Genomic DNA, 26566 nt, shown 5'->3' on the forward strand with positions numbered 1-26566 from the left:
TGACAGATAGAGTGTCTCCCCAAAGGGCAGTGACAGAATGTAATGGGAACACACAGTGGTAAACTGTGGGCAAGTTCAAGAAGGCTGAGGCAAGGGGACTTCTTAAAGGCAAAGTGGGGCTTACATGGGGTCTCCCTCTCCCTCTCCCTCTCCCTCTCCCTCTCCCTCTCCCTCTCCCCCTCCCCCTCCCCCTCCCCCTCCCCCTCCCCCTCCCCCTCCCCCTCCCCCTCCCCCTCCCCCCTCCCCCTCCCCCTCCCCCTCTCTCTCTCTCTCTCTCTCTCTCTCTCTCTCTGTGTGAAGTAGTGTGTAAAGTGCCTCTGCGCCAAGCTACAGCCCCAGCACTACCTGTTGTGACTGCTTCTTGCCGTGGGTCAGCCACGCAGGAGGTCCGCTCCTGTGCACCATCCCAGATTTCCTGTTTGTTTACTTGGGTTGGGCTTCACAACCTGCCACCATGGTTCTAGCATGGCTCTGACAGCTTTCATGAGGTAAAATCCGAAAATACTCACAGTCCATCAATGAGCCATCATGGCCGTCGCGTTGCTTGGCTAACCCCTGCCCCCATCATGTCTTTCCTGCAGACCTTCGTCCCCTGGACATTCTGGCAGAGGTGGTCCCTTCGAATGGAGCTACAAGTGGGATCCGGATGGTGCAGGCGGAGGGTGTGCGGGGCCTCCAGTTCTCGGCCACCAAGCCCGGTACCACGAGCTTCCCTGCCTCTAGAATCTTCTCCAGCTGCGATCTCTTCCCTGAAGAATTCTCCATCATTGTCACCTTGAGAGCCCCCAACCTTCCACCCAAGGTCAGTGGCAGTTTTTCTTCTGGTAAGGGCAGCCTGATTTTCTTTCTTAACGTTCAAAGCACTGGGCTGAGCCAGCACACAGAAAGACCCTTGGTTGCAGGAACTTTGGGTCAGGAGGGGCTTCCTTGGGCCTGACGATTGTTGGTACCATCACAGGTTTGCACTGCCCAGTGGTTGTTGGTGTATGAACAGGTTTGCATGGCCTGACAGTTGTGGATATAATCGTGGATTTGCATGGCTCCATGGCTGTTGATAGAGTCATAGGTTTTTCAAAGCCTGTGTTCGTGGTGGTAGAGTCGAGAGTTTGCACCACCCAGCGGCTGTTGGTATAGCCAAGGAATGGCGTGTTCTGACAGTTGTAGTATAGTCCTGAATGTGTATAGCTCAGTGGTTGCTAGCGTAACCATTGGTTTGCACGCGCAGTGGTTGCTGTTGTAGTAACAGTTGTACAGATCAGTTGTTGGCATGGTGTCTGGTTTGGGTGGCCTAGTGGTTATTGCTCTAGCCAAGATTCTGCATAGCTCACTGGTTTCTGATGCAGTCAGGAACACTCCTGCCCCATGGTTACTGGCACAAACCCATCTATCTATCTATCTATCTATCTATCTATCTATCTATCTATCTATCTATCTATCGATCCATCCATCTATGTATCTATCTATGTATCTATCTATGTATGTATCTATGTATCTATGTATCTATCTATGTATCTATCTATGTATCTATCTATCTATCTATCTATCTATCTATCTATCTATGTATGTATCTATCTATGTATCTATCTATGTATCTATCTATCTATCTATCTATCTATCTATCTGGAGCTTGATAGATATACATGGTCACAGGCTGGTACAGCTCCATGGTGGCCAGTAAAGTCACGAGTATACACATCTCCATGGTTGCTAGGATAGTCTCTGAGATTCCCAGCTTGGTGATTATCTCTGTGGTCACAGGCTTCCACAGTTCAGTGCCTGCTGGCACGGTTAGAGGTGTGGCTGGAGATGTGTCACCCTCTTCTGGTTTTCAGGAGAGGTGCTAAGGGTGGGTGTGGGTTCTTCTTGGTCTGTTCCCACTGGGGTGTATATTTTCCTTCCGTGTGCTTCAGCTGTGCCTGGGTACCTGACCCGAGGCCTTTCTCGGCACAGGTGTCCACAGCCATGAGTCTTTCCCACTGCAGAGCTTGTGTGTCAACTCGCTGTGATGGTTGAGGGTTAGTGTCACCTGACAGGATTTGGCATCACCCAGGGAATGCACTCTGGACATGTCAGTGAGGGTGTTTCCAGGGAGGACTGACTGGGGAGAGAAGAGCCACCATGAATGTGGGTGGCTCCATTCCATGGGCTGGAATCTTGGAATGAGTCAAAACAAGAGAGGGTGAGCTGAGCACTGGTGAGCAGCTCTCTGCTTCCTCACTGAGAACATGGCGTGGCAGCTGCTCCAGGCTCACCATACCTCCCCTGGCATGAAGGACGGTGGCCTCTTGTTCTGTTGTGGATATCTCCTGATGACTTCTGGGACGTTGACTTCTCCTGTGGATTCCATCACCCTCCGGCGGATAGAATAAGTTAAAATAAATACAAACAAACCTGAATTGGGGAAAACAAACAAATGAAAAGAATGCCCCCCAAAAATCCTGTAAGAAACACATACAGATGCAGAAACACACACATTTACACATAGAGAAAAACACAGAGTTGGAAACCATAATATATAAGCAAAAGACCTGTAAGGTAAAAAATAATTTACACACACACACACACACACACACACACACACACACATATGTATATGCATATGCATGTATATAAAGAAACAGACAGAAAAATGCCCAGACAAAGCATTGGTACTTTCACGTGTGTTCACATGTTTGTACATGGATTGACCAACTATTGCTAGGCACAGGGCCTACCCATTAAGTGTGGTTTGTATACCCAGTGAGACTCTATTGAATAAAACTAATTTTTTTCTTTTTAAGTGGTTATCAATTGGAGTTAGGGGTGGGGGTCCATGTCTACTTTCCCTGTCAGCCCTGGGACCCCATGTAGCTTGGACCCACGCAGGCTCTGTGGATGCTGCCAGCGTCTCTGTGAGTTCATATGTGCATCTTTCCTGCTGTGTCTAGAAGGCCTTGCTTCCTTAGTGTCGTCCATCCCCTCTGCTCTTACACTCTTTCTCCTTCCCTGAGCCCTAAGGGGAGGGATGAGATGCACAGCCGAGTGTTCCAAGGTCTCTCACTCTCTGCACATTGCCCAGTTGTGGGCCTCTGGATTTGTTCCCATCTGCTTCAGGAGATGCTTCTCTGATGATGGCTGGACAAGGCACTGATCTATAATTGCAGCAGAATGTCACTAGGAGTCGTTTCATCGATATGTTCCTTTAGCAGAAGAGTAGCATTTGGTTTTCCTCGAGGTCCGTGGCCTGTCTAGACTCAGGTTCTTGGCCACCCCCAAGCATCGCCATCTCATGGAGCAGACCTTAAATCCAGTCAGACAGTGGTTGGTCCCTCCCATAGCTTTTGGGCCACTATTACACCAGCAAATCTTATGGGCAGGTCACCATGGTAGACTGAAGGGTTTGTAGCTGGGTTGGTGTTTACTTTCTCCTCTGGTATCGTGCAGAGTGCCTTCCGGTACCATGATCCCAGTGGGATGAAAGCTCTAGGCAGGCTCAACTTCTCCACAAGATGTTCAATGAATTATCTAAGCGTTGTCTTCAGTGACAGAGCCTTACCGTCAGTAGCTGGTGAGCAGCCAATAGCTTGGGTTATTTGGTGATTCCCATGGGGCCACTTTGGCCAACAGCTCAATTAGATATAAGCCATTCCCAGCGGGTTTCATTGGTGGGAAGAGATGCCTAGGTGTGCGTGGCTTTGTCTCTCCTGTTATTTGGTGATTCTATTTACATTTCTTGCATTATGTATATATTTTAAGAAGGTTCAACTGTAGTAGGTTCCCAGATGATCCCCCAAATGGTCCTGAGTTTTAGCTGTCCCTCCTTGTGCCCCCTGCCTTACTGCGTCTCCGTCCCCTGCTTATGAATTCTCCCATTCCAGCCCCATCCTGTCCATCCATAACTATAGATTCTATTTCCCCTTCTGTGGGGGTACCCTTCCCTCCAATTCTTTTCCCTATACATAAACTCTGTGGTGATGTGGGTTTTGTCCTGCAGATTGAAGACTTAACAGCTTACATCCACACATAAGTGGATGCATAACATAGCATACTTGTTTTGGATCTGGGTTACCTCCAACCCCTAGCTCCATCAATTTGCTTGCAATTTTGTGGTTTCGTTTTTTTTTTTTTTTTTTTTTTTTTTAAGATTTATTTATTTATTTTATGTATATGAGTACACCATTGCTCTCTTCAGACACACCAGAAGAGGGCATCAGATCCCATTACAGATGGTTATGAGACACCATGTGGTTGCAGGGAATTGAACTCAGGACCTCAGGAAGAGCAGTCAGTGCTCTTAAGAGAGAGCCATCTCTCCAGCCCGTGGTTTCATTTTTTTTTAAGAGCCGAGTAATATTCCATTGTGTAGGTGTATCACATTTTTAAAAAAAAAAATCTATTCATCCACTGGTAGACATCTAGCTGTTTCCAGTTTGGGGCTGTAATGAACAGAGCAACAGCGAACCTGCATGAGCAAGTGTCTGTGTTGTAGGATGAAGCATCCTCTGGGTAGATGCCCAAGAGTGGTCTAGCTGGACCTTGAGGTAGATCTATTCCCAGCTCCCTGAGGAACTGTCACACCGATTTCCATAGTGGCCATACAAGTTTGCACATATACTAGCAATGAATAAGTGTTTCCCCTCCCCCCACATCCTCACCAGCCTGAGCTGTCACCTGTTTTATTGATCTTGGCCATTCTGACAGATGTAAGATGGACTCTCAAAGCTGTTTTGATTTGCATTTCCCTGGTGACTCAGGGTATTGAACTTTTCTAAATGTTTTTCGGCCATTTGTGTTTCATCTCCTAGGACTTCTGTTTAGATCTATACTCGTTATATGTTTAGATATTAGCCCTCTATTGGATGCAGAGCTGGTAAAAATCTCTTCCCGTCCTGTACCCTGACACTTTTCCCAAAGGATGCACCTGCTAACAGTGGAGTCTTTTTGGTTTTGGTTATTGGGATGTCTCTATTTTGCCTTAGCCTCTGAAATGGATTTACTGTGTCTGCAATTCTTGCCCACTGCCTCTGGCCTCCAGGTGTCAGGCTAAGGCTGGCCATTGCTTTTCCCAGAGTGCCCTTGGCAGTTTTCAGGATCTTCCCTTGGGTTTGAGCTCAGCTTTCGCATTGTAATCCCTTGCTTGCGGATCTACCATGTGGGCTCCATCTCATCGGCTGAGTTCCCAGGGTGTGAAGATCGGCGTCTTTCAATAAACCTGACAATCTCCAGCCTTTGTTTGAAATAGAACTTCATCTGACTGCATGGTGTAGAAATTAGCCCTGGTTCTGCCTCCCAGCCCTAGACTCCCAGAAATAAGACTCAGACTCAAACTATATTCACAGATACCTTGGTCATATAGCTAGGCTCTACTCTGGTAAGATCATAACTAAAGACAACACATTTGTTTTAACTTACATTCTGCCATGTGGCTGGTTACCTGACCTCAGGTACAACGTGCCTGTCTCCTCACATCTTCCAAGGTTGATCTCTCGCCCTGGCTCTATTCCAGAATCCTTTCTCTCTCCCAGATGCCCCACCTCTGTTTTCCTGCCTACACCACTGGCCATAGGCTTTGTAATTGACAGGTGACGCACCCATACAATACACGATATATTCTCTCTACAGCATGGAGGGCCCTAGCAAGCATCTCACTCCCCCACCATCAGAACCACGGAGGCTCCAAGCCCTGCCACCCACCTGTCCCAGCTAGCACCTGACAGAGTCAGAAGCCATTTGGAGACTGCAGCCCAGAGTATCCCCAGGGATGTGCCTTGACCCTCAGAAATGTGGTAGAGTATAGAGACAATGGGATGATAAGTAACCAGATCTCTGGGGGTCCACCAGGCTTGGAGCTGAGCTGAGCATGAGTAGAAGTTCTCAGGACAAGGCTCTGGTGAATAAACTGTCCTGGCACCGTGTCTGGGTCCTTTAGCGGAGTTGTGTTGAGTGAGGCAACTCACAGTACCCAGGGGGCAACAGGAGCTTTGAGGACTGGAGTACAGGGGAGGTGAGGGATGCATACATATTATGGGCACTGCCAGGGGCTTCCAAGAAGCTCAACATGGAATGTGCTAGAAGGGCATCCACCACATGGTTGCTGCTGCAATCCCAGACCTGTATCTTTCTGACACCCTCTGTGAGCCAATCTCAGCTCCAGGAAGACTCCCAGGGGCCTGTCACAGGCATGAAGGCTTCCTCGAGTTCCCGCTGACAATAGGAGGCATCAAGCCTCGACGGCAAGTCCTACAGAACAGTTTAGAAGCACATGCCGCCACCCTCAAAGCCCACAGCCTGGGTACCCCGGCTCCGCCTCTGCTCTGCCAGAGAAGCTGCCTCAAGGACTAAGACTTCTGAGAAAAGGATGGTGGCAGCCACCTCTAGAATGTCACCTGGCTGCTGCCATCCCTGCCTCCAATGTAATCTGAGCATCTCAGTGAAATCTCCCCCGGGGATAAAAACAGCTCCAGAGCCTCACCAGACAACAGTATTTGTTGACAGCCACAGGGTGACTCCAAACACAACCAGGAAAAGGAAGCCAGGAGCTGAGGCACAACACAACACAAGCATCCCAGAAGTATAAAGACGGCCACCAGAGCTCCTCACATACTCACACACAGTCACTCAACACACACTCACCCTCCTCCAGCCAACCCCGCCATGGCCGCCTCCACCATGTCCGTCTGCTCTGATGCTTGCACCAACGCCTCCTGGCAGGTGGATGACTGCCCAGAGAGCTGCTGTGAGCCTTCCTGCTGTGCCCCCAGCTGCTGCCAACCCAGATGCTGCCAGCCCAGCTGCTGTGTTCCTTGCTGTGCCCCAGCCCCCTGCCTGACCCTTGTCTGCACCCCAGTGAGCTGTGTGTCCAGCCCCTGCTGCCAATCTTCCTGCTGCACACCCTCATGCTGCCAGCAGTCTAGCTGCCAGCCAACTTGCTGCACCTGCTCCCCCTGCTCTGTGACCCTTTGCTGCAAGCCTGTGTGCTGCACACCCATCTGCTCTGGATCATGCTGCCAGCAGTCTAGCTGCCAATCCTCCTGCTGCCAGCCCTCCTGCTGTGTGCCTGTCTGCTGCAAGCCTGTGTGCTGCACACCCATCTGCTCTGGCTCCTCCTCCTGCTGCCAGCCCTCCTGCTGTGCTCCTGTGTGCTGCAAGCCCTGCTCCAGTGTGTCCCTGCTGTGCCGCCCTGTGTGCAGACCTGCCTGCTGTGTGCCCAGCTCCTCCTGCTGTGCCTCCTCCTGCCAGCCCAGCTGCTGTGGCCCATCCTCCAGTGTGTCCCTGCTGTGCCGCCCTGTGTGCAGACCTGCTTGCTGTGTGCCCAGCTCCTCCTGCTGTGCCTCATCCTGCCAGCCCAGCTGCTGTGGCCCATCCTCCAGTGTGTCCCTGCTGTGCCGCCCTGCCTGCTCCAGACAGGCCTGCTCTGGCCAGAAGTCCAGCTGCTGATGGCCTGTCCCATAGAGTCCCCCAGGTATAGGTCTGATACCCTCAGAGTCTTGAGCGTAGCGGGCCTGCTCCCACAACTGGGCTCAGCCTGGTACCCATGTCTTCTGTTCAGCTCCCAGTATCTTCTGGTTTGACTGTCCCATATTCCTTTTCATCTGGCCTGATGATGGCTGCTATCCTGTGACCATCTAAGTAGCTGTGAGTCCTGCAAACGCTGATGTTCTGAGGCCTCCCCAGAATGTCTGGACACTTATGGGAACAGGCTTCATGCCATGAGTCACTCTCTCTGGGACCCTGGCCTTGAGCTGCATCCAATGCTGCCTTTCCACCGGCTTTTTGGGTGTCCTCTCTGTGTGTGCCCAGCTCTTCTGAAGTTGTTTCTACCCAGCAGACCCTTTGTGGGCTACTAGACAACCTAGCCTCTGCTGAGCCCGACACCTGCTCTGTGCTCCTGTCTCCCTCTGCAGGCCTCAGAGCTAAGTTGACCTTTGGTCTTCTCCTCTGTGGCTTCCCTCATCCACTGTGTCCCTCCCTGTCCTCGCTGCCCTCACTGTTCACTCTTTTGTGAAATAAAACTGAGACTCTCAGAAGAGCTCATGACACCAGTCTGGTTCTGTAAGCTGCTGCATCTATTCGCTTTCCAATTTGATTGGTCACTTCTACGTTGGTCATTTCTGGGACTCACTTCTGTTTCCAGAAGTTTCTACCCGTTCTCATTCCTGGTGGCTTGTCTCCTTGTGCGCCTCGTCCTTTTTGGGTGAATCATGACGCTGATGCGACACCGATGAAGGCCTTGAAGTGCTGGAAGCACCAGGGGCCATGGCCAGCTTTGTGAGATTTGACACTCGCTCCCACGCATCACTCAGAACACAGGAGGTTGGGGGCCTAGTAACACAGGAGTTTGGGGGGCTAGTGAAATGGTCAGTGGGCTAGTGAGATCGTCACGGGGCTGAGGCACTCAGGAAGAGGCTGTGCCGACCTGAGATTGATTCCCAGATCCTACAAGGTAGCAAGAGAGAATTGACTTCAGCCAGTCGTCTTCTGACATCCACAGGCACACAACACACACACACACACACACACACACACACACACACTTACCCACATACAAATGCCCACATTCACACTCACACACAACAACTATGCACACTCACAGACACTCATACACACACTCACACACTCATATAAACACACAGAAACACACAGATTCACACACACAATCATCCACACACTCACACATAGACATACACATACCACACACATAATCATACAGCCACACATACTCAGACACAGACACAAACATTCACATGCCCACACTCACACACACAACAAATATACACACATGCACATTCACACATAGAGCCATACACACAAACACACATTCACACACATATTCACATAAACAATCATACACACACACTCACACGCATACAAACACAACTCACACAGACATTCACACACTCGCATATACAAACACATACACACATGATCATATGCATACTCACACATAGACTCACATAGACATAAACACACACTCACAGACACATTCACATACACTCACATATATATATATACGCACACACATACAATCACTCACATGCACATTCACACACAAACACACACAAATATTCACATACCCACACTCATACACACAAGCACCCACACTCATACACATACACACACAAATACACAAACACACTTACACTCACACATACATCTACATAAACGCGCATATAAACACATACACAAAGACACCCTCACATACACAAACACATACACAAAGACACACACACACAAATAAGTAAAATCATTTTTTAAGACAGCAGATTAGGAGTTATAGGAATTAATAGGCAGATGGCTCAGTGTTCCAGCGTCCCCTGACCCCACTGGCTGCTGGGTATATCTCTCTGGTCCTTACCTGAATTGACAACCCCTTGCAGCCTTTCAATAAACACGGGGCTAGTCAAGTTCCTTCCAAGTTCCAAGGCCTACTTGGAGGCGAGAGGGGCAGGCAGTGGGTCCCACCTGAGTCCTTTCTTTGTCCAGTGCCTGTTCTGTTCTGAGGGTTGAACCTGCCACCCTGAGAGTGGTCAACTATGTGTTCAGATTCCATGTAAGCCTTCATTTGCCACATGGGGCTGGGCAGGGCAGTTTTCTGGTCCTTGACACTATGACTCATCTTTGTGGGCCTCCCACTGACGGTGGCCAGCTTGGAATTGAAAGGTGGCCATTCCCTCCTTGGAGAGTTCTGGAAATGAAGCTCGTATCCCCATCAGGGAGAACTGCAGTCAGTCAAGACATTGCCCTTCCACAATGTGAGTCAGAACAGTTAGGGAACATGGGGTGCAAGAACCCCATTTCTAGATGGATGAAGCAGCTGCGGCCAGGGAGGCCCTGTGCCATGTAGCATCCTGGAAGCCGTCACTTACTCTGACTGTGTGACTGTGTGGGACATGGTCTCTTTGCTGCAGGCTTTGCTCTGAGCTACGAGTTCATATTGACTTTTCGGCCACCGAAGTTGAAGAATTTGGGAAGTTTTTGAGTGGGGCAGGCTGGCGTGGCTCTGCCACCTGCTCGCCTGGGTACCTGACATGCTCTCACAGGACTATCCAGCAGATCCAGCCCACACACGGGCAAACCCCACTGTGCCAGGTTGAAAATGAAAACACAAACAGGTGAAATTGATTTAGTTATTAGGTTTTCCACCTAGTGCTGTTTGAACACGGCTGGACGGTGTCCCCAGAGTCTGTCTTTGGAGCCTGGTCCTCACTGGAGTGGTACCTAGAGATGGGACATGGTGAAGGTCAGGACTAACTCCTTCTCACCTCAGGGGTTCCCCTCCCTTCCCGTGACCTCCTTCCAGGCCACCATCCAGCATGGTATCACACAGTTGGTAGGAGACCACGACAGAACTGGGACTGTACTGCTGGACTCTCAGCCTCCTGAGCCATGAACTGTATAAACCTCTTTTCTTCATAAGCACCTGGCCTTGGGCATTTCATTATAGGAACAGAAAATATGCTGACACACTATATCTAAGATGCAATCACTGGGTTGAATGAGGTGGGTTGCTGTCACATTAGCAGCGGGCATACTGTTAGAGTCCACCATTGTCAACAGCCAGGACAGTTCACACCACACCGCGTAATCAGTTTGAACGTCACACTTATAGCCAGTGTCACTGCTAATTGAGACTTGGGTCATGTCTCCATGCCCCACTAACCCCACACCCTAGTTTTCCTGCTGGCTTTTCCTCTGTCTTTTTAGGCTAGCCACAAGACAAACTGGTGCCAGCTGGGACTTTAGATCACAAACATGGATTCTTCCCAGCCCTAAGGGCTGGAAGTCAGCTCAGGGACAGTCAGATGCTTGGGGTGTGTTCAGAGTTCACAGTTACAGACTGCATTCTAACCCATGGAAGGGTGCAGCAGGAGGTGTTAGAAAAAGCGGCGCAGCCATGTTAGCTCTTGGCCTACCGCCATGTCCTTGCTCTAAGTTCCCACACTAACGGCATACTCACTGGCCAGGGGCACTGGCCTGGGACTCACTAGACGATGGTGTGGCTGCTGCCTCCACCAATCAGCTCTGTGACATGCAGCCCCCCAAACCCAGGAAATATCCGCCACCTCCATAGTTCTTGGCTCAACCCCAGACAATAACCGCCATCTTTGTGGTACCCAGTAGAAAGAAGACTCTAAATGCTTAACGATTACCCAGTGGATTTATATATTAGCAAATACTCGAAACAAGATGTCCACACAATTAGAATTGTTAACCCAATTGCCTAACCTTGAATGAATAACTAACTACCTTAGACTGCTAGAATCAGGCAGGACATCCACGGCCATCTTTTCTCCTCTCTCCTCCTTCCTCATTCCTTCCTCCTCCCAACTCTTAGCTCCGCCTACCTCTTCTACTGCCCAATCACCGGCTCTAGCCTTTATTTTACAAATTATGATGGGCAGAAGGTTTACAAAGTCACCTGTACCCTGATTCATTCCTCATCTGCAGCCCCCCTCCAGGGAAAGTGGAGTTAGCATCAAGATATAAGATCAAGGCTATCCACAACAGAAGGGGGCTGTCCCTACAGTGTGACCAGAGTCACTGACCCCATCATGAGGTTCCACCTTGGTCACCCATCACACCCACACCCTGGTGTTGGGGAAGGGGTGCTGACAGTGAGGACTCAGTCCAGAGTGCATAGCTCCTGAACACAGGGTTCTTCTGGCTTCTGATTGAAAACCTCCAGACGCCTGTCCAGAGTGGACACTCAGAGCCAGCCTTTAACGTTTGTGTCTTACACAAGCATATTGTACATACAGTATATCCTTTCCCACCATCCCCCACCTCACTCTCCTTCCAATTGATCCCCTTCGTTCCCCAGATAGCTCATTCCTGTTTGCTTTTAGTCTACACGGACATAATTTTCCATAACCATATAAAACCTAGGAACCTCACATGGAATACAATTTTACAATATTTAGCTCTCTGAGAATTGTCTGTGTTCCCTTTATGTGACTGTCCTTGTGACATCCATTTCCTTGAAAACAACATGACTTTCTTTGCTTTTTGGATGGAAGCTCAGCCGTGCACACTTGCACACTTTCTCTATCCATGCGTATTGATGGGCACATGGGCTGTCAGGGATGCTGTAGCACACACGGATGTACAGCTGCCTCTGTGATCTGGAGTCCTTCAGAGACCAATGTTCTTATTCACAAGTATTCAGCTCCTAGGCACTCAGCTAAGACAGTGTCCCCAATAACTTTTTTTTTCCTTTTTAAAAGAAGATTTTTAAAAGTGTGTGTGTGTGTATGCATGCATGTGCACGTGTGTGCATGCGTGTGTATTTATGCACATGAATATAGTCTGGGAACAGAATGTTGGATCCACTGGAGATGGAGTTTTAGGCCAGTGTAAGCATCTGATGGAAGTGCTGGGAACTAAACTCAGGTCCTTTAGAAGAGCAGCCAGTGCTCTTAACCACTGAGCCATCTTCCCAGCTCTGTAACCATTATTTCTTGTCTTAGTTACTATTCTATTGCCATGACAAAACATCATGACCAAGACACTTAGAAAAGGAAGCATTTAATTTGGGGGCTCACAGTTCCAGAGGACTAGAGTCCATAACTGCCGTGGAAGGGACCATGCCAACAGGCAGGCAGGCAGGCAGGCAGGCAGGCAGGCAGGCAGGCAGGCAGGCAGGCAAGCAAGCAAGCATGGTGCTGGAGCAGTAACTGAGAGCTTATGCCTCAATGTACAAGCATGGGACAGAGAGAGCTAACCGGGAGTAATATGAGCTTTGGAAGTCCCAAAGCTCATCCCGGTAGCACTCAGTGGCCTGCAGCAAGACCACGCCTCCCAATCCTTCCCAAACATTCCGATCAACTGAGGACCAAACATTCAGATACATGAGTCTGGGGGGGGTGGGGTGTCATTCTCTTTTAAGCCACCTCATCTCTTGGCGATTATTTTTGTGCTTTCTCTCTCTCTCCCTTGTGACTGAATTGGCGTGCTTGGTCACGGTGAGGCGCCTACTCTGTTTATTATCTTTTTCCCTTCTGTGTCTGGAGGATCCTGTTGTGTTTGTCCTTGAAGCCATCCTGTGGAGGCTCCCAGGTGCTAATTTGTTTTTCCCTGGCTCCAAGGAGAATGTTAAACCCAGCTGCTGAGGGTCACATTTCCTCAAGGTATTTCCTTCCTTCTATGTTGGAATGCAGTGAATCACAGAGTGTCTTACTGGGCAGCCAGGGGCAGGCTGCTAAACCTCTCTGCACCAGGTTCTCTTTATCTGTCTAGATATAACTTAATCTAGAAGGTGATATGACTGAACAGATATTGAGTCGATTACTTTAGCTGCAACAACTTAAGGGTGTGTGTGTGTGTGTGTGTGTGTGTGTGTTCTCATTGGAAAGGGCTTCAGTCCATTATAGTAGATGAAACATAGTGGTGCAAGCCTGGAGTTGCTCACAGCAGCAGAAGTGTGTTGCACAGGCTCCTCACACTTCCTCACTAGGAAGCACAGCACTCAGGACCAAAGCAGAGTCCATCTATAACCCTCAAGCCCCACCCCGATCCCTATCTCTGCCTGCTAGATCTGGTATCCAGTAGGTTTTACAACATTCCCCCCACAAAAAAAAACCCCAAAAAACAAAAAAACAAAACAAAACAAAAAAAAAAAACGATGCTGCCAGCTGGGCAGGAGCCTAAGAAGGCCATTCCAGTCAGGGCCATTCCACCCCTGGTCCCCACAGGCTCATGGCCAACCTTCAAAGCATGATACATGGACTACAAATTCAAATCCCCCCTCCCCCCCCGCCATAGTGTCTCAACATTCTCAAGACTGTTAAAAGTCCAAAGTCCCTTTTGAAATTCAAGACAATCACTTATCGATGTGTCCCCTTGAAATCAAACCCTGCTCACATACTCACACACAGAAATATTCCTTTTTTTTTAAGATTTATTTATTTTATGTATATGAGTACACTGTAGCTGTCTTTAGACACACCAGAAGAGGGCATAGGATCTGATTGCAGATGATTGTGAACCACCATGTGGTTGCTGGGAATTAAACTCAGGACCTCTAGAAGAACAACCAGTGCTCTTAACCGCTGAGCCATCTCTCCAGCCCCCACAGAAATTTTCCTAATCCAACCAGGAGGAATGGAGACAAGCAGACACAGAAAGGCTTCACCAAAGCAAAAACAAAAACTGAGCAGGGCAAACTCCCTCAGCTGTGAGTCCAGGATCTCACTCTCACAGTGTCCTTGCCTGGGCTCCAGTGCTCCGAGTAGCCGTGCCCACCACTCTATTGCCTGCAGCCTGCCTCTCTTTCTTTGGCAAGCTCCACCCTATGCCTGCAGCTTTCCTCAACAGAGTTCTGACATTCCTGGCATCTCCAACTTGCTAGGGTCCCCACTACAGTATTCTAGGACCTCTCTTATCCCCATTACTACTTGGGATTCAGCTTTGCAGCTTCCTGCATGGTCTATACAAGCTCACGTGGGGACAGTGCCTGGCCTCAGAGGCTTGCTTGAACCTTGGCACATGCTCCATGACTTTGCAGTTCTTGTACTCTGTATGTCTAAAATCATAGGACTATACAGGCAACGACAACAGGTTGTGTTCTCAGCTCAAGACCTGGCTTGGACTGCAAGAATCCAAAATTCACTGAAGGAAGACCCCAGACTCAGATAGTATGCAAAAACAAAGAGTGTTTATTCTGCAGAAACAACCAGCATGCTAGGGTCACCATTGCTCAGAATGGCAGAATAGACAAAGACATTTGAGTTCCTCTTATAACAGAACTGCTTAATTGCTTCTGAGATAACAACAGACTTCTAAAACCTAGGGCATATTCCAAGGGGTTACAAAAACCATTAACCAAAGGTGATAAAGAAGATATACACCACAGGACCATAGGTGCAAAAACAGGAGATAAGATATTGACTGGTCTTATCTATACAAAACTTCAAGGGTGGCTTAGTTATAGTCTTAAACTTTCCATGAACCTGTAAACTAGTAACAAATGATGAATGTTTAGCCAGATAATTGCTCCTAGTGGATATGCATGTAGAGATTCTTTGTTAAGAACCTCTTATTCGATTTATGACCTGAATTTATGAGCAAACTCATAGTGAGCTTTGTGCCATGTGAATACATGCTCTGATAGTTGAACAAGTATTGAGAACAAAGGGCAAAGACAGGCCTCTCTCCCCTTCTTGTCTGGAGAGTTAGAAAAGTGCAATTACCTGTCAACACTTTACCTAGCCTTACTATGAGGCACTAAACCAGAGACTTCAGCTTCTTGCCTCAGAGCAACTCAGACAGGCTGATCAGCTGCGGAAGCAAGGTACCTTACACATAGGACATATAGCAAATGGTTTATGGCCTAGATTCTGTGTGGGGACAAAATAGAATAAAAAGGACTCTTCAGGACCTCCTTCCCCACAGCCACAGTGGCCTCTGTGAACCTGTATGGAGGGAATATAGATGGTCTTGTTGTGGAGCAAGTTGCCCTGGAGTGGGCATGTTCTTCTCAAGGCCTCATCTCTACTTCCCAGTTTATAGTATATGATTCTTCCTCATGTGTGCTGATCTCCTCTTCAGTTAGGACTGCTTCTCTTGGCATCTGCTATACCTACACTTTGTTGGAGACTTTAAATGCTTGGCTGCACTTTTTCTCACGCAGTCACAACCTGTCTCGCTCAGCTGCAGATTCTCCACATCTTTCCGCTATGCTTTCTGCTCAGGGGCTGGAGAGCTGGCTCAGGAGTTAAGTGCACTGAAGTGCTCTTTTAGAGGTCCTGAGTTCAATTCTCAGCAACCACACACATGGTGGCTCACAACCATCTGTAATGGGATCAGATGTCTTCTTCTGGTATGTCTGAAGACAGCTACAGTGTATTTGTATAAAGAAAATAAATAAATCTCTTTTTTTAAAAAGTGTGTGCTTTCTGCTCAGAATCCTCACTGTAAACCTGGACAAAGGCAGCGAGCATCAACCATGCCACAGCCCGATGCTAGGCTGTCTTTAAAATTCCCTTCATCAAACAAACTAGTCCACTAATTTTTAACTTAGTCCCATTCAATATTCTGGAACATGGCCAGACTCTAATCCTGAATGGCCTTGAGCCCAAGTCCCAGAAGAGCCCTAGTCTTTGAAATCTCTTGAGTCATGTCTTCACTGTCTGTGAGGACCTCTGATCATGTGACTTACCACCAGAGTTGCCCATTAAGGTAATTTTACAATATTTCAGGACTTTTCCAGCCCCAGACTCTTTCACATTCCTCCCACACACCAGTTTCAAGGCCTGACCACGTGGTCAGATGCACTGCAACAACAGTGCCACCCCTGTCTGATTTTCAGTAGGGTTCTTTTTCTTGTCATCATTAGAGAATACCCATCGTAGGTAGGTTGGGCTTGTTGGGGCTCCTGGTTTGAGATGGTACACTAGTCCTGGTGGGAAGGTATTGGCAGAAGGAGCATGTGACTGGGTATTTTACATCTTAGGGATCAAGAGGCAGAGCTTCAGCCAGGAGAGTGAGCATGTGACTCCACCCCTGAGCCCCTGCCCACTGACAGCAACCTACTGTGGGTCAGTCAAGTGTTCAAACAATGGTGAGCCTCATGGAGAGATTTCATGTTGTGGTTAATATTTATATAGGCGGCACCAAATCTGGCTTGTAGTTACAGAGACACCATCTTCCCTACTAGGCCAGGCCTGAGGCCACAAGTGGTGGCATGTTTTTGCCACTGCTGCAGCTCAGGCTGGCCAGAATATGGGCCCTGGCACCCAGGAGACAACAGCATGGGAGATGGCTCTATCAGTCTCTCATGCTGTGTCCACAAGGCTGGGCTGAGCCCAGACCATCCCGCCATCCACGTGGTACCTGGTAGAAATGAGACTCTAAAGCTTAAAGATTACCAAAAGGCTTTATATGCTTCGCAATGTTCAATAACAAGATGTTCACACAATTAGAGCTGTGTCCCAATATCTAACCTTAAGGTATAAGTTGTTACTCAGGACTGCTCTCAATATATGCGTGGTTCTCCATGGCTCCTACATCTTCTCTGCCCCTCGCTCCTCCTCTTCCTTTTCCTCTTATTCTCCTCACTCCTCCTACCTCTCATTTAGCCCAATTGCTGAGCTTTATACAAATGTAGTGGGATGGTATCCCGCTCAGTTTTACACTTAAACCTTAAACTGCAGTGGACAGGAAGTGCTGAGACTACTGCTGGGCATACAGCAGCTCCTCAGGGCATTCCGAGCACCATCCCTGTTTCGTGAGCTCGCTGAGCTGTCAGTCAAGGCTGTACACTGTGATTTGCTATTCCCAGGCCATGCCAACAGGCTTGCCGTGTCCCACTGGGAACTTCCTGCGACTGCTGTCCCCTTGCTCACACTCCTGAGGGCTCCACTAGACAAGTCTCATAATAAACTGAGTCTGCAGTGTCACATGTTGGTGGGTGGGTGTGTGCTCGGGGGGGGGGGGGCACAGATGGTTATGTCCGACAGTTATGGAACATGGAGTGCTCTTTGTGCAGAAAAACCACTTGGGTGTAGGCGGAACTTTGGTTACAACTGGATGGTCTGAGCCTAATGAAAATCTGTAGAAGCTCTAAGCCCCAGGACATCGTGTCCTAAATTTTCTGGACATTCCCTGGTGAGGGTTTAGAGCTCAGAGCACCTCTGATACCGACTCACAGTCCCGTGGCTGTTTTAACCTCTTCATTCTCACCCTGACCCAGCAGTCGCCCAGAAGCTACTGGGAGCTGAAAAACTCTGCCTCCTTGTGAACATGGGCAGAACATTTCCTTAGAGAGGCAACTCAATCATTAGTAGAGCGTTCTCTCACCCACAAACACCAGGCATGCTTGTTATGGTGTTGGGTCGGTCACTCTGCTTCAGCCTGCAGCTGGGGACACCTGGAACATAGCCTCCCTGGAGTGTCTGTCCTCTCTAGCTGCTGTCTACCTGTCATGGTTTTGGAGATGGCCCTTGGCTCTAAGGATGCATTCTGTGTGCATCCTTTGATTACTGGTTTGTCCCAGGACAGCATGGGAGATTCTGGCGACAGTGGCCGTGCACACACACACACACACACACCCCCCACGACCCCCGCATCAGCTGAGAACTCTAAGGCCCTCCATGCTGTGAGAGACTCAGATGTGTGAGATTCCCAACATTGTCTCTCTGCCCACAGTGCTACTCTGCACATCTCAAGAGAGGGGCAAGAGGATGCTGGGATGCAGGAGAGGCATGCCTGCGGTGAGCATCCTAGATTAGGGCCAGCTCTCCCCTGCTCAGCTCTCTAGTACAGGCTAGCAAGGCCACCCCACTGAAGTCAGAGGCTGGGGACACAGAATGTATCCTGAGATCCAGGGATCATCTCCAAAACCATGACAGGTGGCCACAAGACAGAGGGGGCAGATGGCCCAGGGGAACCACGTCACATGTGTCCCCAAGCCACAGGCCCAAGCCGAGTGGCAAGGAAAACACAAGTTAATGACTGAGCCCCGCAGAGCACTCTCCAGAGTGAACAAGGAAATGGAGGTACGCAGAACCTCCTGCAACAAAACACTCCTGGAGGATAAAAGCCTGGAGCCTGGAGCACCTCACACACACACACACACACACACACACACACACACACACACTCCCTCAACACTCACACAGTCACTCAACACACACACTCCCAACTCCCAGCCAACCCTGCCATGGCCGCCTCCACCATGTCCCTCTGCTCTGATGCTTGCACTAATGCCTCCTGGCAGGTGGATGACTGCCCAGAGAGCTGCTGTGAGCCCTCCTGCTGTGCCCCCAGCTGCTGCCAGCCCAGCTGCTGCCAGCCTAGCTGCTGTGTTCCTTGCTGTGCCCCCAGCTGCTGTGCCCCAGCCTCCTGCCTGACCCTTGTCTGCACCCCAGTGAGCTGTGTGTCCAGCCCCTGCTGCCAGTCTTCCTGCTGCACACCCTCATGCTGCCAGCAGTCTAGCTGCCAGCCAGCTTGCTGCACTTCCTCCCCCTGCCAGCCATCCTGCTGTGTACCTGTGTGCTGCACACCTGTGTGCTGCAAGCCAGTGTGCTGTGTCTCCATCTGCTCTGGCTGCCAGCCATCTTGCTGCACCTGCTCCCCCTGCCAGGTGTCCTGCTGTGTACCCATGTGTTGCAAGCCTGTCTGCTGTGAGGCAGTCTGCTGATGCGGGGCTTCCTCCTCACGCTGTTGAATGTCTAGCTGGGAGCCTGATTTCCATCTGTCTTCCCTGATCCATGGCTGTGCTGGGTGTTCTGGGTCCCACTCACCCTCATTCTTTCTTCACCAGCCCCTGCAAGGTCAAGAGCTGGGGTGTCCCCCAGCTACTCTCCTGCCTCAGCTCCTGGAAGTGCTGGCTGTTACACTTTACCTGGCTGTTACACCTCACCTCCATCTGGCTGGCTTGGTCCTTTGATCAGCTGTGTGACTCTTGGCCTCTGAGCACCAATAAAACCTCTTCTGTCCCATACCATCTCTGTCGTAAATGTCATACAGCAAACTGGCTCTTGGCCTGTATCTGGCTCTGGGCTATTCACCTGGCTCTGGGGTCTGCACTTGGCACTGGGCTCTTGCACCTGGCTTCTGGGCCTGCAGCTGGCTCCTGGGCCTGCACCTGGCTTCTGGGCCTGCAGCTGGCTCCTGGGCATGCACCTGGCTCTGGACTCTTGCACCTGTCTCCTGGGTCTATGCTTGACTCCTGGGGTCTTGCACCTGGGTCTGGGCTCTTGCACCTGACTCTGGGGCCTGCACTTGGGTCTGACCTCTATACCTGGGTCTGGGGCCTGCACTTGGGTCTGGGCTCTTGTACCTGGGTCTGGGGCCTGCACCTAGCTCTGGACTCTTGCACCTGGTTCTAGGGCCTGGCCCTGCCTCCTGGACCTAAATCTGCTTCTGGGTTCTGTGCCTGGTTTGGTCCTGAACCTACTTCTGGGCTCTGCACCAGGCTCTGTGAGGCCTGCAGCTGGCTCTGGAACTGTATGAGCAGCTGTGAGGTGCAAATTTGACCTGGGGTCACCTGTCCCCTGTTCCCTGTCCCCTGTCCCCTCATTCTGTGCTCTGCCACTGGTCCTGTAGGTGGCAGAAACTCTGCATACTAGTTCCCATCCTGAACAGCACCTAGGCTCTGAATAAAGCATGCCCCTCTTGCTGCCTATGCCTGCCATTGTATGGGGGCTAAAGAACAGGGGACTCTGGCCTCGGATCCAGCACCCACAGGGTCCACTGTGAGGAAATGTGGCATCCTGTCTTCCTGGCCATCCATGTAAGAAACAGAGACCTGGCCACAGGCAGATGGAGGATGAGTTATGGTGTACAATGGTTAGGGACGGCCAGAAGCCTGGAGTGGCCACAGCAACCCAGAGTGCTGAGGGAATGTGCCAGTGGGAGACAGGAGGACATGACATCCAAATGTGGGCAAATGTGACCTCACCTTTACTGAGGGACTTTGAGAACTGTCTCCTGAAACTACATGGCAGAGCACATAGAGCTAACTGGTCAAGGAGATGATGATGGTGTCTCTACAGGGATCCCTGAGTCCACTTGGCAGCAGGGACAGTGGAGGCCACCTCCATGTGGAGGACACATTACCTTGCTGCTGTGTGACAAAGAATACAGCCTCCCATGGTGGCCTTTGCCAAGGTGCCAGATGTCTCCATGTTGGCATTTTATGCTGGGTCTGTGGGATGCCAGATGGTAGTACTTGAAGTCACAACAGCACCACTGATGGCCCATGCTATGGATCACCGACTAGGTACCAGATGGCACTTGATATCTTTGAGCTTGGCTGTTGTGGTAACTGCCAGTTATTACAGATCGCTGTTAATAACAGATGGATCTTATTACAGATCGCTAAGTCAGCAGTTCCCAAGCTGTGGGTTGTGAGGATCAAACGACCTTTTCACGGGGGTCACCTAAGACCACTGGAAAACAGATGTTTATCTTATGGTTATGTAACAGTAGCAAAATCACAGTTATGAAGTAGGAACACAATAGTCTTATGGTTGGTGGGGGGGGGTGTCACCAAAACATGAGGAACTGTACTAAAGGGTCGCAGCGTTAGGGAGATTGAGAACTGCTGTTCTAAGTGGTGGCACCTGGTGTCTTTTGGTATGCTATGACAGTGGCTGCTGATGCAACCTTATCGCAGATCACAGGCACCAGAAGAGTTCTTCACAGTGTCGAAATTCCTCCACTCACTTTCCAGGGTAGGTGCTTTTGTGAGGAGTCAAGGATGGACTCTAAAGGAGGGACCTAAATGTGCAGTGTCTAAGATGGTGAGAGGAAGATGAAGGGATGGGGCCGCCATAGACTCTTAGAACTGCACTTATCTGTGGGCAGAAGGATAAATATTTGGAATGTAGTTAGGAACTATGCTGGTTTAGATTTCACTAGCCCTGGGTAGTTGGCTAGGTTTCTAGTACCAGGTATGACTTGCCTCTTGATGAGTGGGTAGCTTTCTTATACGGCCAGAACTGCCAGCCTAGGGAATGGCGCCACCTAGAGTGGGCTCTATAGGACTCTTAGAATAGGCAGTATGGTGTCCATCTGAGCTCAGGAAATATTCACAGGACACTAATGCATGGAAACACCGGGCACAGCCAGGAGAGCTCTGTCACCTATACCTTTCAACCCTGCCCTACAAGACCCAGTCCCGAGCAGCAGGTGCAGACCCATATGGGACTTGTACCTGGGAACAAAGTGGACATGTTTCTGAGGAAGCTTGACACAATTTAGAACCCTCTGAGAAGCAGGTCTTAAATGAGGGTTCTTAAATGAGGGGTTCCCCAGATCATATCAGCTTGCAGATGTGTCTGTGGGAGATAAGCTTGATTGTTAACTGATGGAAGAGGGCCCACTCCAAGCAGAGCCATTTCCTAGGCTGGTAGTTCTTGCTGTATAAGGAAGCTAGTTACCCATTCATCAAGAAGCAACTTGGCCAACTACCCAGGGCTAGTGAAATCTAAATCAGCATAGTCCCTAACTACATTCTAACTATTTATCCTTCTGCCCACAGATAGTGTAGTTCTCACCCTTCATCAAGAAAACATTTTTGCAACAGACAAAGACAATAACAGAAAACAGATAAAAATGCAGAGTTGCAGAGCCCAGTCCCTACTGATGCCTCTATAACACTCTCCTCCACCTAAGGCTCAGGGTTGATTTCAGAAGAGCGGATGAAAAGACTGTACGGGGAATAGGAAATTTGCTATAAGATTGTATCTATTAGAAATGTCAGGGAAACTGCACCCATGAGGTCTCACCAACACTGCTGCCTAAACACGGGCTGAACAAGAACGAAACCAATGGGCATGCTAAAATGGGCTCGACCCTACACAAAGAAATACAGGCAAATAAGAAATACCAGGAGGGAGAGAAATAGTCTACCCCAGGGAAGAGCACAGCAATTGGTTATGCAGTAGCAAGTGGTCAGCCCTGCAGACGTACACGAACAAGTAGCATCATATAAAGTGTTTACATGTTTAGGAATCAATGGATGGATGGATGGACGGATGGATGGATGGACGGATGGATGGAAAGACAGATGTATGGACGGACAGATGTATGGACAGACAGACAGATGGACAGATGGATGGATGGATGGATGGATGGATGGATGGATGGGTGAATGGATGGATGACAAACGTGTGTGTGTGTGTGTGTGTGTGTGTGTGTGTGTGTGTGTGTGTGTGTATGTGTGTATGTGTGTGTTTGTGTAAAACAATTAGAGACTATGAATTTCAATGAAAGCAAGAAGGCATATGATGTATGGGAGGGACCAGAGCAAGGAAGGGGAAGGGGAAATGATGTAGCTATATTATAATCTGAAAAATAAATAAATAAAGCTAGCTAAGCATGAGCCCATGGGCAAGCCAGCAGGCCATGTCCCTCCATGCTACCCACATCAAGTCCCTGCTTGAGTTCACTTCCCTCAGTGACGGAGTGGGACCTCCCCTAAGCTGGCCTTGGCTAGAGTGTTTTATCAGAGCAACAGAAACCAGGACTTGTAGGCATTGGTCTTCATCTGTCTGAGGCTCCCTGATGAGGCCGTGTCGGTTCCTCAGGTTCAGACCCTGCTGGATATGGAGATGACGTCTGTTAGGACACCTGAGTGGAGAAGAACACCGGGTCAGAGTCGGAAGAAAGCTGGGAACCAAATGAGAAGCAGTCCTGGGAGTCTAGAAGGTTCCAAACAGGACCTCAGAGGCACTTGCTGAGAGAGTCACTCTTCAGCTTTGAGTCCTGAGCAAACAGGAAGTGAAGGAGTAAAAGGAAGTGAAGGGGGAGAAGGGTGGAAACAGCCAGCTGGGAGCTGAGGGGAAGTCTTGGGTAAATACACAACGGCTACTAAGCTTAGGGAGAAATATTTTTTGTCGCTGTGATAAAATACCTGAGGTAAACTGCATATAAGGAAGAAAGGTTTGTTTTGGCTCACAGTCCCATGGTGGGGATGTGTAACCTGGGTGATGCTCACTTTACTGACATGGGGAAGAAATGGCTGAGGGTCAAGGTCCCTTCACAGTCGAACTCAGTGGTCTAAGGTCCTTCTACCAAGTCCATCCCCCTAGGTTCCTGCTCACCCCTGGTATTGCTGCAATCTGGGTAACAAGTCTTAGCTTTTAAGTCTTTGGGAGTCCTTTAAAATCCAAACTACGACACCAGGCATTCATTTAAGGGACTCTGGCAAATCGGTGCCCAGCCATGAGCTTAATGAGTAGTTCTTACACAGAGCATATGATGAGGCGACCTCAGAAAAATTAGAAGGCAAAATTAACAGGTTTATGGTAGAAATGTCAACAACAGACTTCAGGGGGGTGGGGGAGAGACACCAGGATCTAGAAGCAGCCATCAGAGCTCACTGCCCAGTGTCAGCAAGTTCTGCATCTATCAGAGAAGTAAGCAGGAGGAAACACCTAGAAGATGTTCCCAGGCTAACCCAGACACTGCGCTCACTGGAGGAGTCCTTCAGATCAGCTCTGCTGGACAAACTCAGAAAGCTTTGACCAGACCACAGTCGGCTGAGGTGAACCGGGCAAATGTTGGCCCACCTAACAGAGGCTACTATGAGAGGAAAATGGAAGGAACTGAGTAGAAATTCTTGACTTGGAAAGTAAGATTAGCTGAAGTGGAGATCTCCCTGTATGGCGGCGGGCAGCCAAAGAGAGAGGGAGGAGAGCCAAGGGATAGCATGGCAGACCCCAGAAAGAGCCAGTCTGAGGAACAGGTTTTTTGTTTGTTTTAAATCTTTCATCTTTTTTTTTTTATTACAGTCCAGTCATCATCCCCATTCCAGTCCACCCTCCGACAGTTCCTCATCCCATTCCTCCTCACCCCCCCCCATCTCCAAGAGGATGTCTCATCCCACACCGTCAGGCCTCCTTACTCCCTGGGGCCTCATGTCTCTCAAGGGTTAGTTAGGTGTGTCTTCTCTCACTGAGGCCAGACCAGGCAGTCCTCTGCTGTGTATGTGTCTGGGGGCCTAGGACCAGCTGGTATATGCTGCCTGGTTGGTGGCTCAGTGTCTAAGAGATCTCGGGGGTCCAGATTAGTTGAGACTGCTGGTCTTCCTATGGAGTTGCTGTCCTCCTCAGCTTCTTCCAGCCTTTCCCGAATTCAGCCATAGGGGTCCCCAACTTCAGTCCATTGGTTGGGTGTATCTGCGTCTGTCTCAGTCAACTGCTTATGGGGCCTCTCAGAGGGCAGCCATGCTGGGCTCCTGTCTGTAAGCACATCATAGCATCGGTAACAATGTCAGAGCCCCAGCATTTCCTTTGAGCTGGATCCCAAGTCGGGCCAGTCACTGGACCTCCTTTCTCTCAGTCTCTTCACCATTTTTGTCCCTGCAGGTCTTTTTAACAAGAACAATTCTGGGTCAGAGTCTTTGACTGTGGGATGGAAACCCCATCCCTCCACTTGGTGGCCTGTCTTTCTACTGGAGATGGACTCTACAAGTTTCCTCTCCCCACTCTTGGTCATTTTATCTAAGGTCCCTCCCTTTGAGTCCTGACGGTCTCTTACCTCCCAGGTCTCTGGTACTTTCTAGAAGGGTCCCCCCACCCCCTGCCTCCCAAGATTGCCTGTTTCCATTCATTCTGCTGGCGGCTCAGCTTTTAAAGGCTAGGCTCACAACCAAGAATATAAGAGGAACAGGCTTCTTAAATGAAGAGGAGTGTATAGATCTTGAGAGACCAGGAGACATCCTAAGGCACGTCGACACGTGTGGTGGGAATCCGAGAGGGACAGTGTAAGAAAGAAATATTTAAAGAAGCATCACGGCCTAAACATTCCGAATTTTAATGAAACACACAACCTCCTCGGCAGGAGACTCAGCGGACACCATGGGCAACGGCTCCTGCATGGAGGAATCGGATGGCTAAGAGCCAAAGACAGAGTGAACCTTGACACGGTGAGAGAGGACTGGCAGCCGAGCCTTTGTAAGAACCCATGGGAGCAGGAGGAGGGTGGTACGGAGTGCTAGCTGCGCTGAGGGGGAGATGGCCCAAAACTGAAGCAAAAGTAACCTCCCCGCAAGGGCTGGTGCCACCAGAAAGAGTTCATCCACAGCAGACCCGTCTTATAAAAAGTCCCCATTGGGGCTGGAGAGATGGCTCAGTGGTTAAGAGCATTGACTGCTCTTCCAGAGGTCCTGAGTTCAATTCCCAGCAACCACATGGTGGCTCACAACCATCTGCAATTAGATCTGACGCCCTCTTCTGGCTTGCCTGAAGACAACTACAGTGTATTCATATATGTAAAATAAATAAATAAAATCTTTAAAAAAAAAAAAAAGTCCCCATTGTGTCTGAATCAACAAGACGCCAGCTCCTTGGGTCATAGCAAAGGGACGAAGCAACAGTAAAAATGTCAGTTAATATCTGTCACCCTGTCCATCTCTCCCAGTGCCGCTCTGCAGATGGTCACAGTGTGCTCCGACACTGGGCAGGGCCAGCTAAGGCTGCCGCGACGAATACTTGTTCTTTCTAGGGCCCTCTGAGTTCATGTCCTGCTTGAATGATTTGACTCTCTGGCTGAATGTCTGTTCTGTTGCTCCAGGGTTTTGTCGGTCATTGCTTTCCCATTTTCCATTTTATTTCTTGGCCCTCTCATCGTGATTTTCTACTTAACCTTGGACATCTTTTCTCTTCATCTTGTGGTTTCTTTGCTCTGTGAAGACAGACAGATGTGAGATTCTTCTCACCTAGGCATCCCCAGCTGCCCGCTCCCCTCTGGGGACAGGTCTGGCTGTGTCTCACCGGCTTTGGCAGCTGCCCCTTCTTCCAGCGCATCGTTTTGTCAATCCCTTCCATCATCTTCAGCATCCAGGTTGTGCAGGATGCTAGACTGACGTCACCCGTGGACCACACTTGCCTCTGGCTTTGCTGTCTACTTTCTTGCTATGTGGTCAGGTCAGGGAAGATACTTGTATGGTTTCAATCGTTTTAAATTGTTGCCCTGGTTTCATGGTCTCTCTCCCTCTCTGTTGAGAGACCGGTCCATGTGCACCTGGGAGGAATTTGATCTGCTGTTGCTTGGTGTTGGTTTGTTCCCGTTCATGGAGCCTGATTGGCCTACTATTCTTCCACCCCCATTTCCTTGTTGAACTTGGATCTAGGTCTAG

At 49.6% G+C, this 26566-nt stretch overlaps 2 protein-coding genes across 5 annotated transcripts in view; both read left to right on the forward strand.

The window, feature by feature from the left end:
* Tspear (thrombospondin type laminin G domain and EAR repeats) overlaps positions 1–26566 on the forward strand; it is a 149991-nt gene that overhangs the window by 92231 nt on the left and 31194 nt on the right. Inside the window, exon 2 of the mRNA XM_034523791.2 lies at positions 582–802. Coding sequence (XP_034379682.1) covers positions 582–802 — 221 coding nt within the window. The remainder of the gene's footprint in view (positions 1–581; positions 803–26566) is intronic.
* Positions 6634–7416, forward strand: LOC117724168 (uncharacterized). Of its 4 annotated transcripts, XM_034523816.1 has the most exons (3): positions 6634–6739; positions 6797–7140; positions 7219–7416. In XM_034523816.1, the coding sequence occupies exons 1-3, from the start codon at positions 6634–6636 to the stop codon at positions 7414–7416; spliced, it is 648 nt and encodes a 215-aa protein (XP_034379707.1). The 4 variants fall into 4 exon arrangements, with proteins under 4 accessions (XP_034379707.1, XP_034379705.1, XP_034379706.1 ...); XM_034523814.1 differs by having other exon boundaries at positions 6634–7142; positions 7224–7416; XM_034523815.1 differs by having other exon boundaries at positions 6634–7142; positions 7245–7416.

This window comes from Arvicanthis niloticus, chromosome 20 (genome assembly GCF_011762505.2).
Source record: "Arvicanthis niloticus isolate mArvNil1 chromosome 20, mArvNil1.pat.X, whole genome shotgun sequence".
Taxonomy (NCBI): domain Eukaryota; kingdom Metazoa; phylum Chordata; class Mammalia; order Rodentia; family Muridae; genus Arvicanthis; species Arvicanthis niloticus.

What these genes read in the sequence shown, in the direction of transcription:
- LOC117724168 (XM_034523813.1), top strand. Translation starts at nt 6,634, where the DNA reads ATGGCCGCCTCCACCATGTCCGTCTGCTCTGATGCTTGCACCAACGCC. An exon ending in GCTGCAAGCCCTGCTCCAGT is followed by an intron (nt 7,141 to 7,218) that starts GTGTCCCTGCTG and finishes TCCTCCTGCCAG; the next exon opens with CCCAGCTGCTGTGGCCCATC.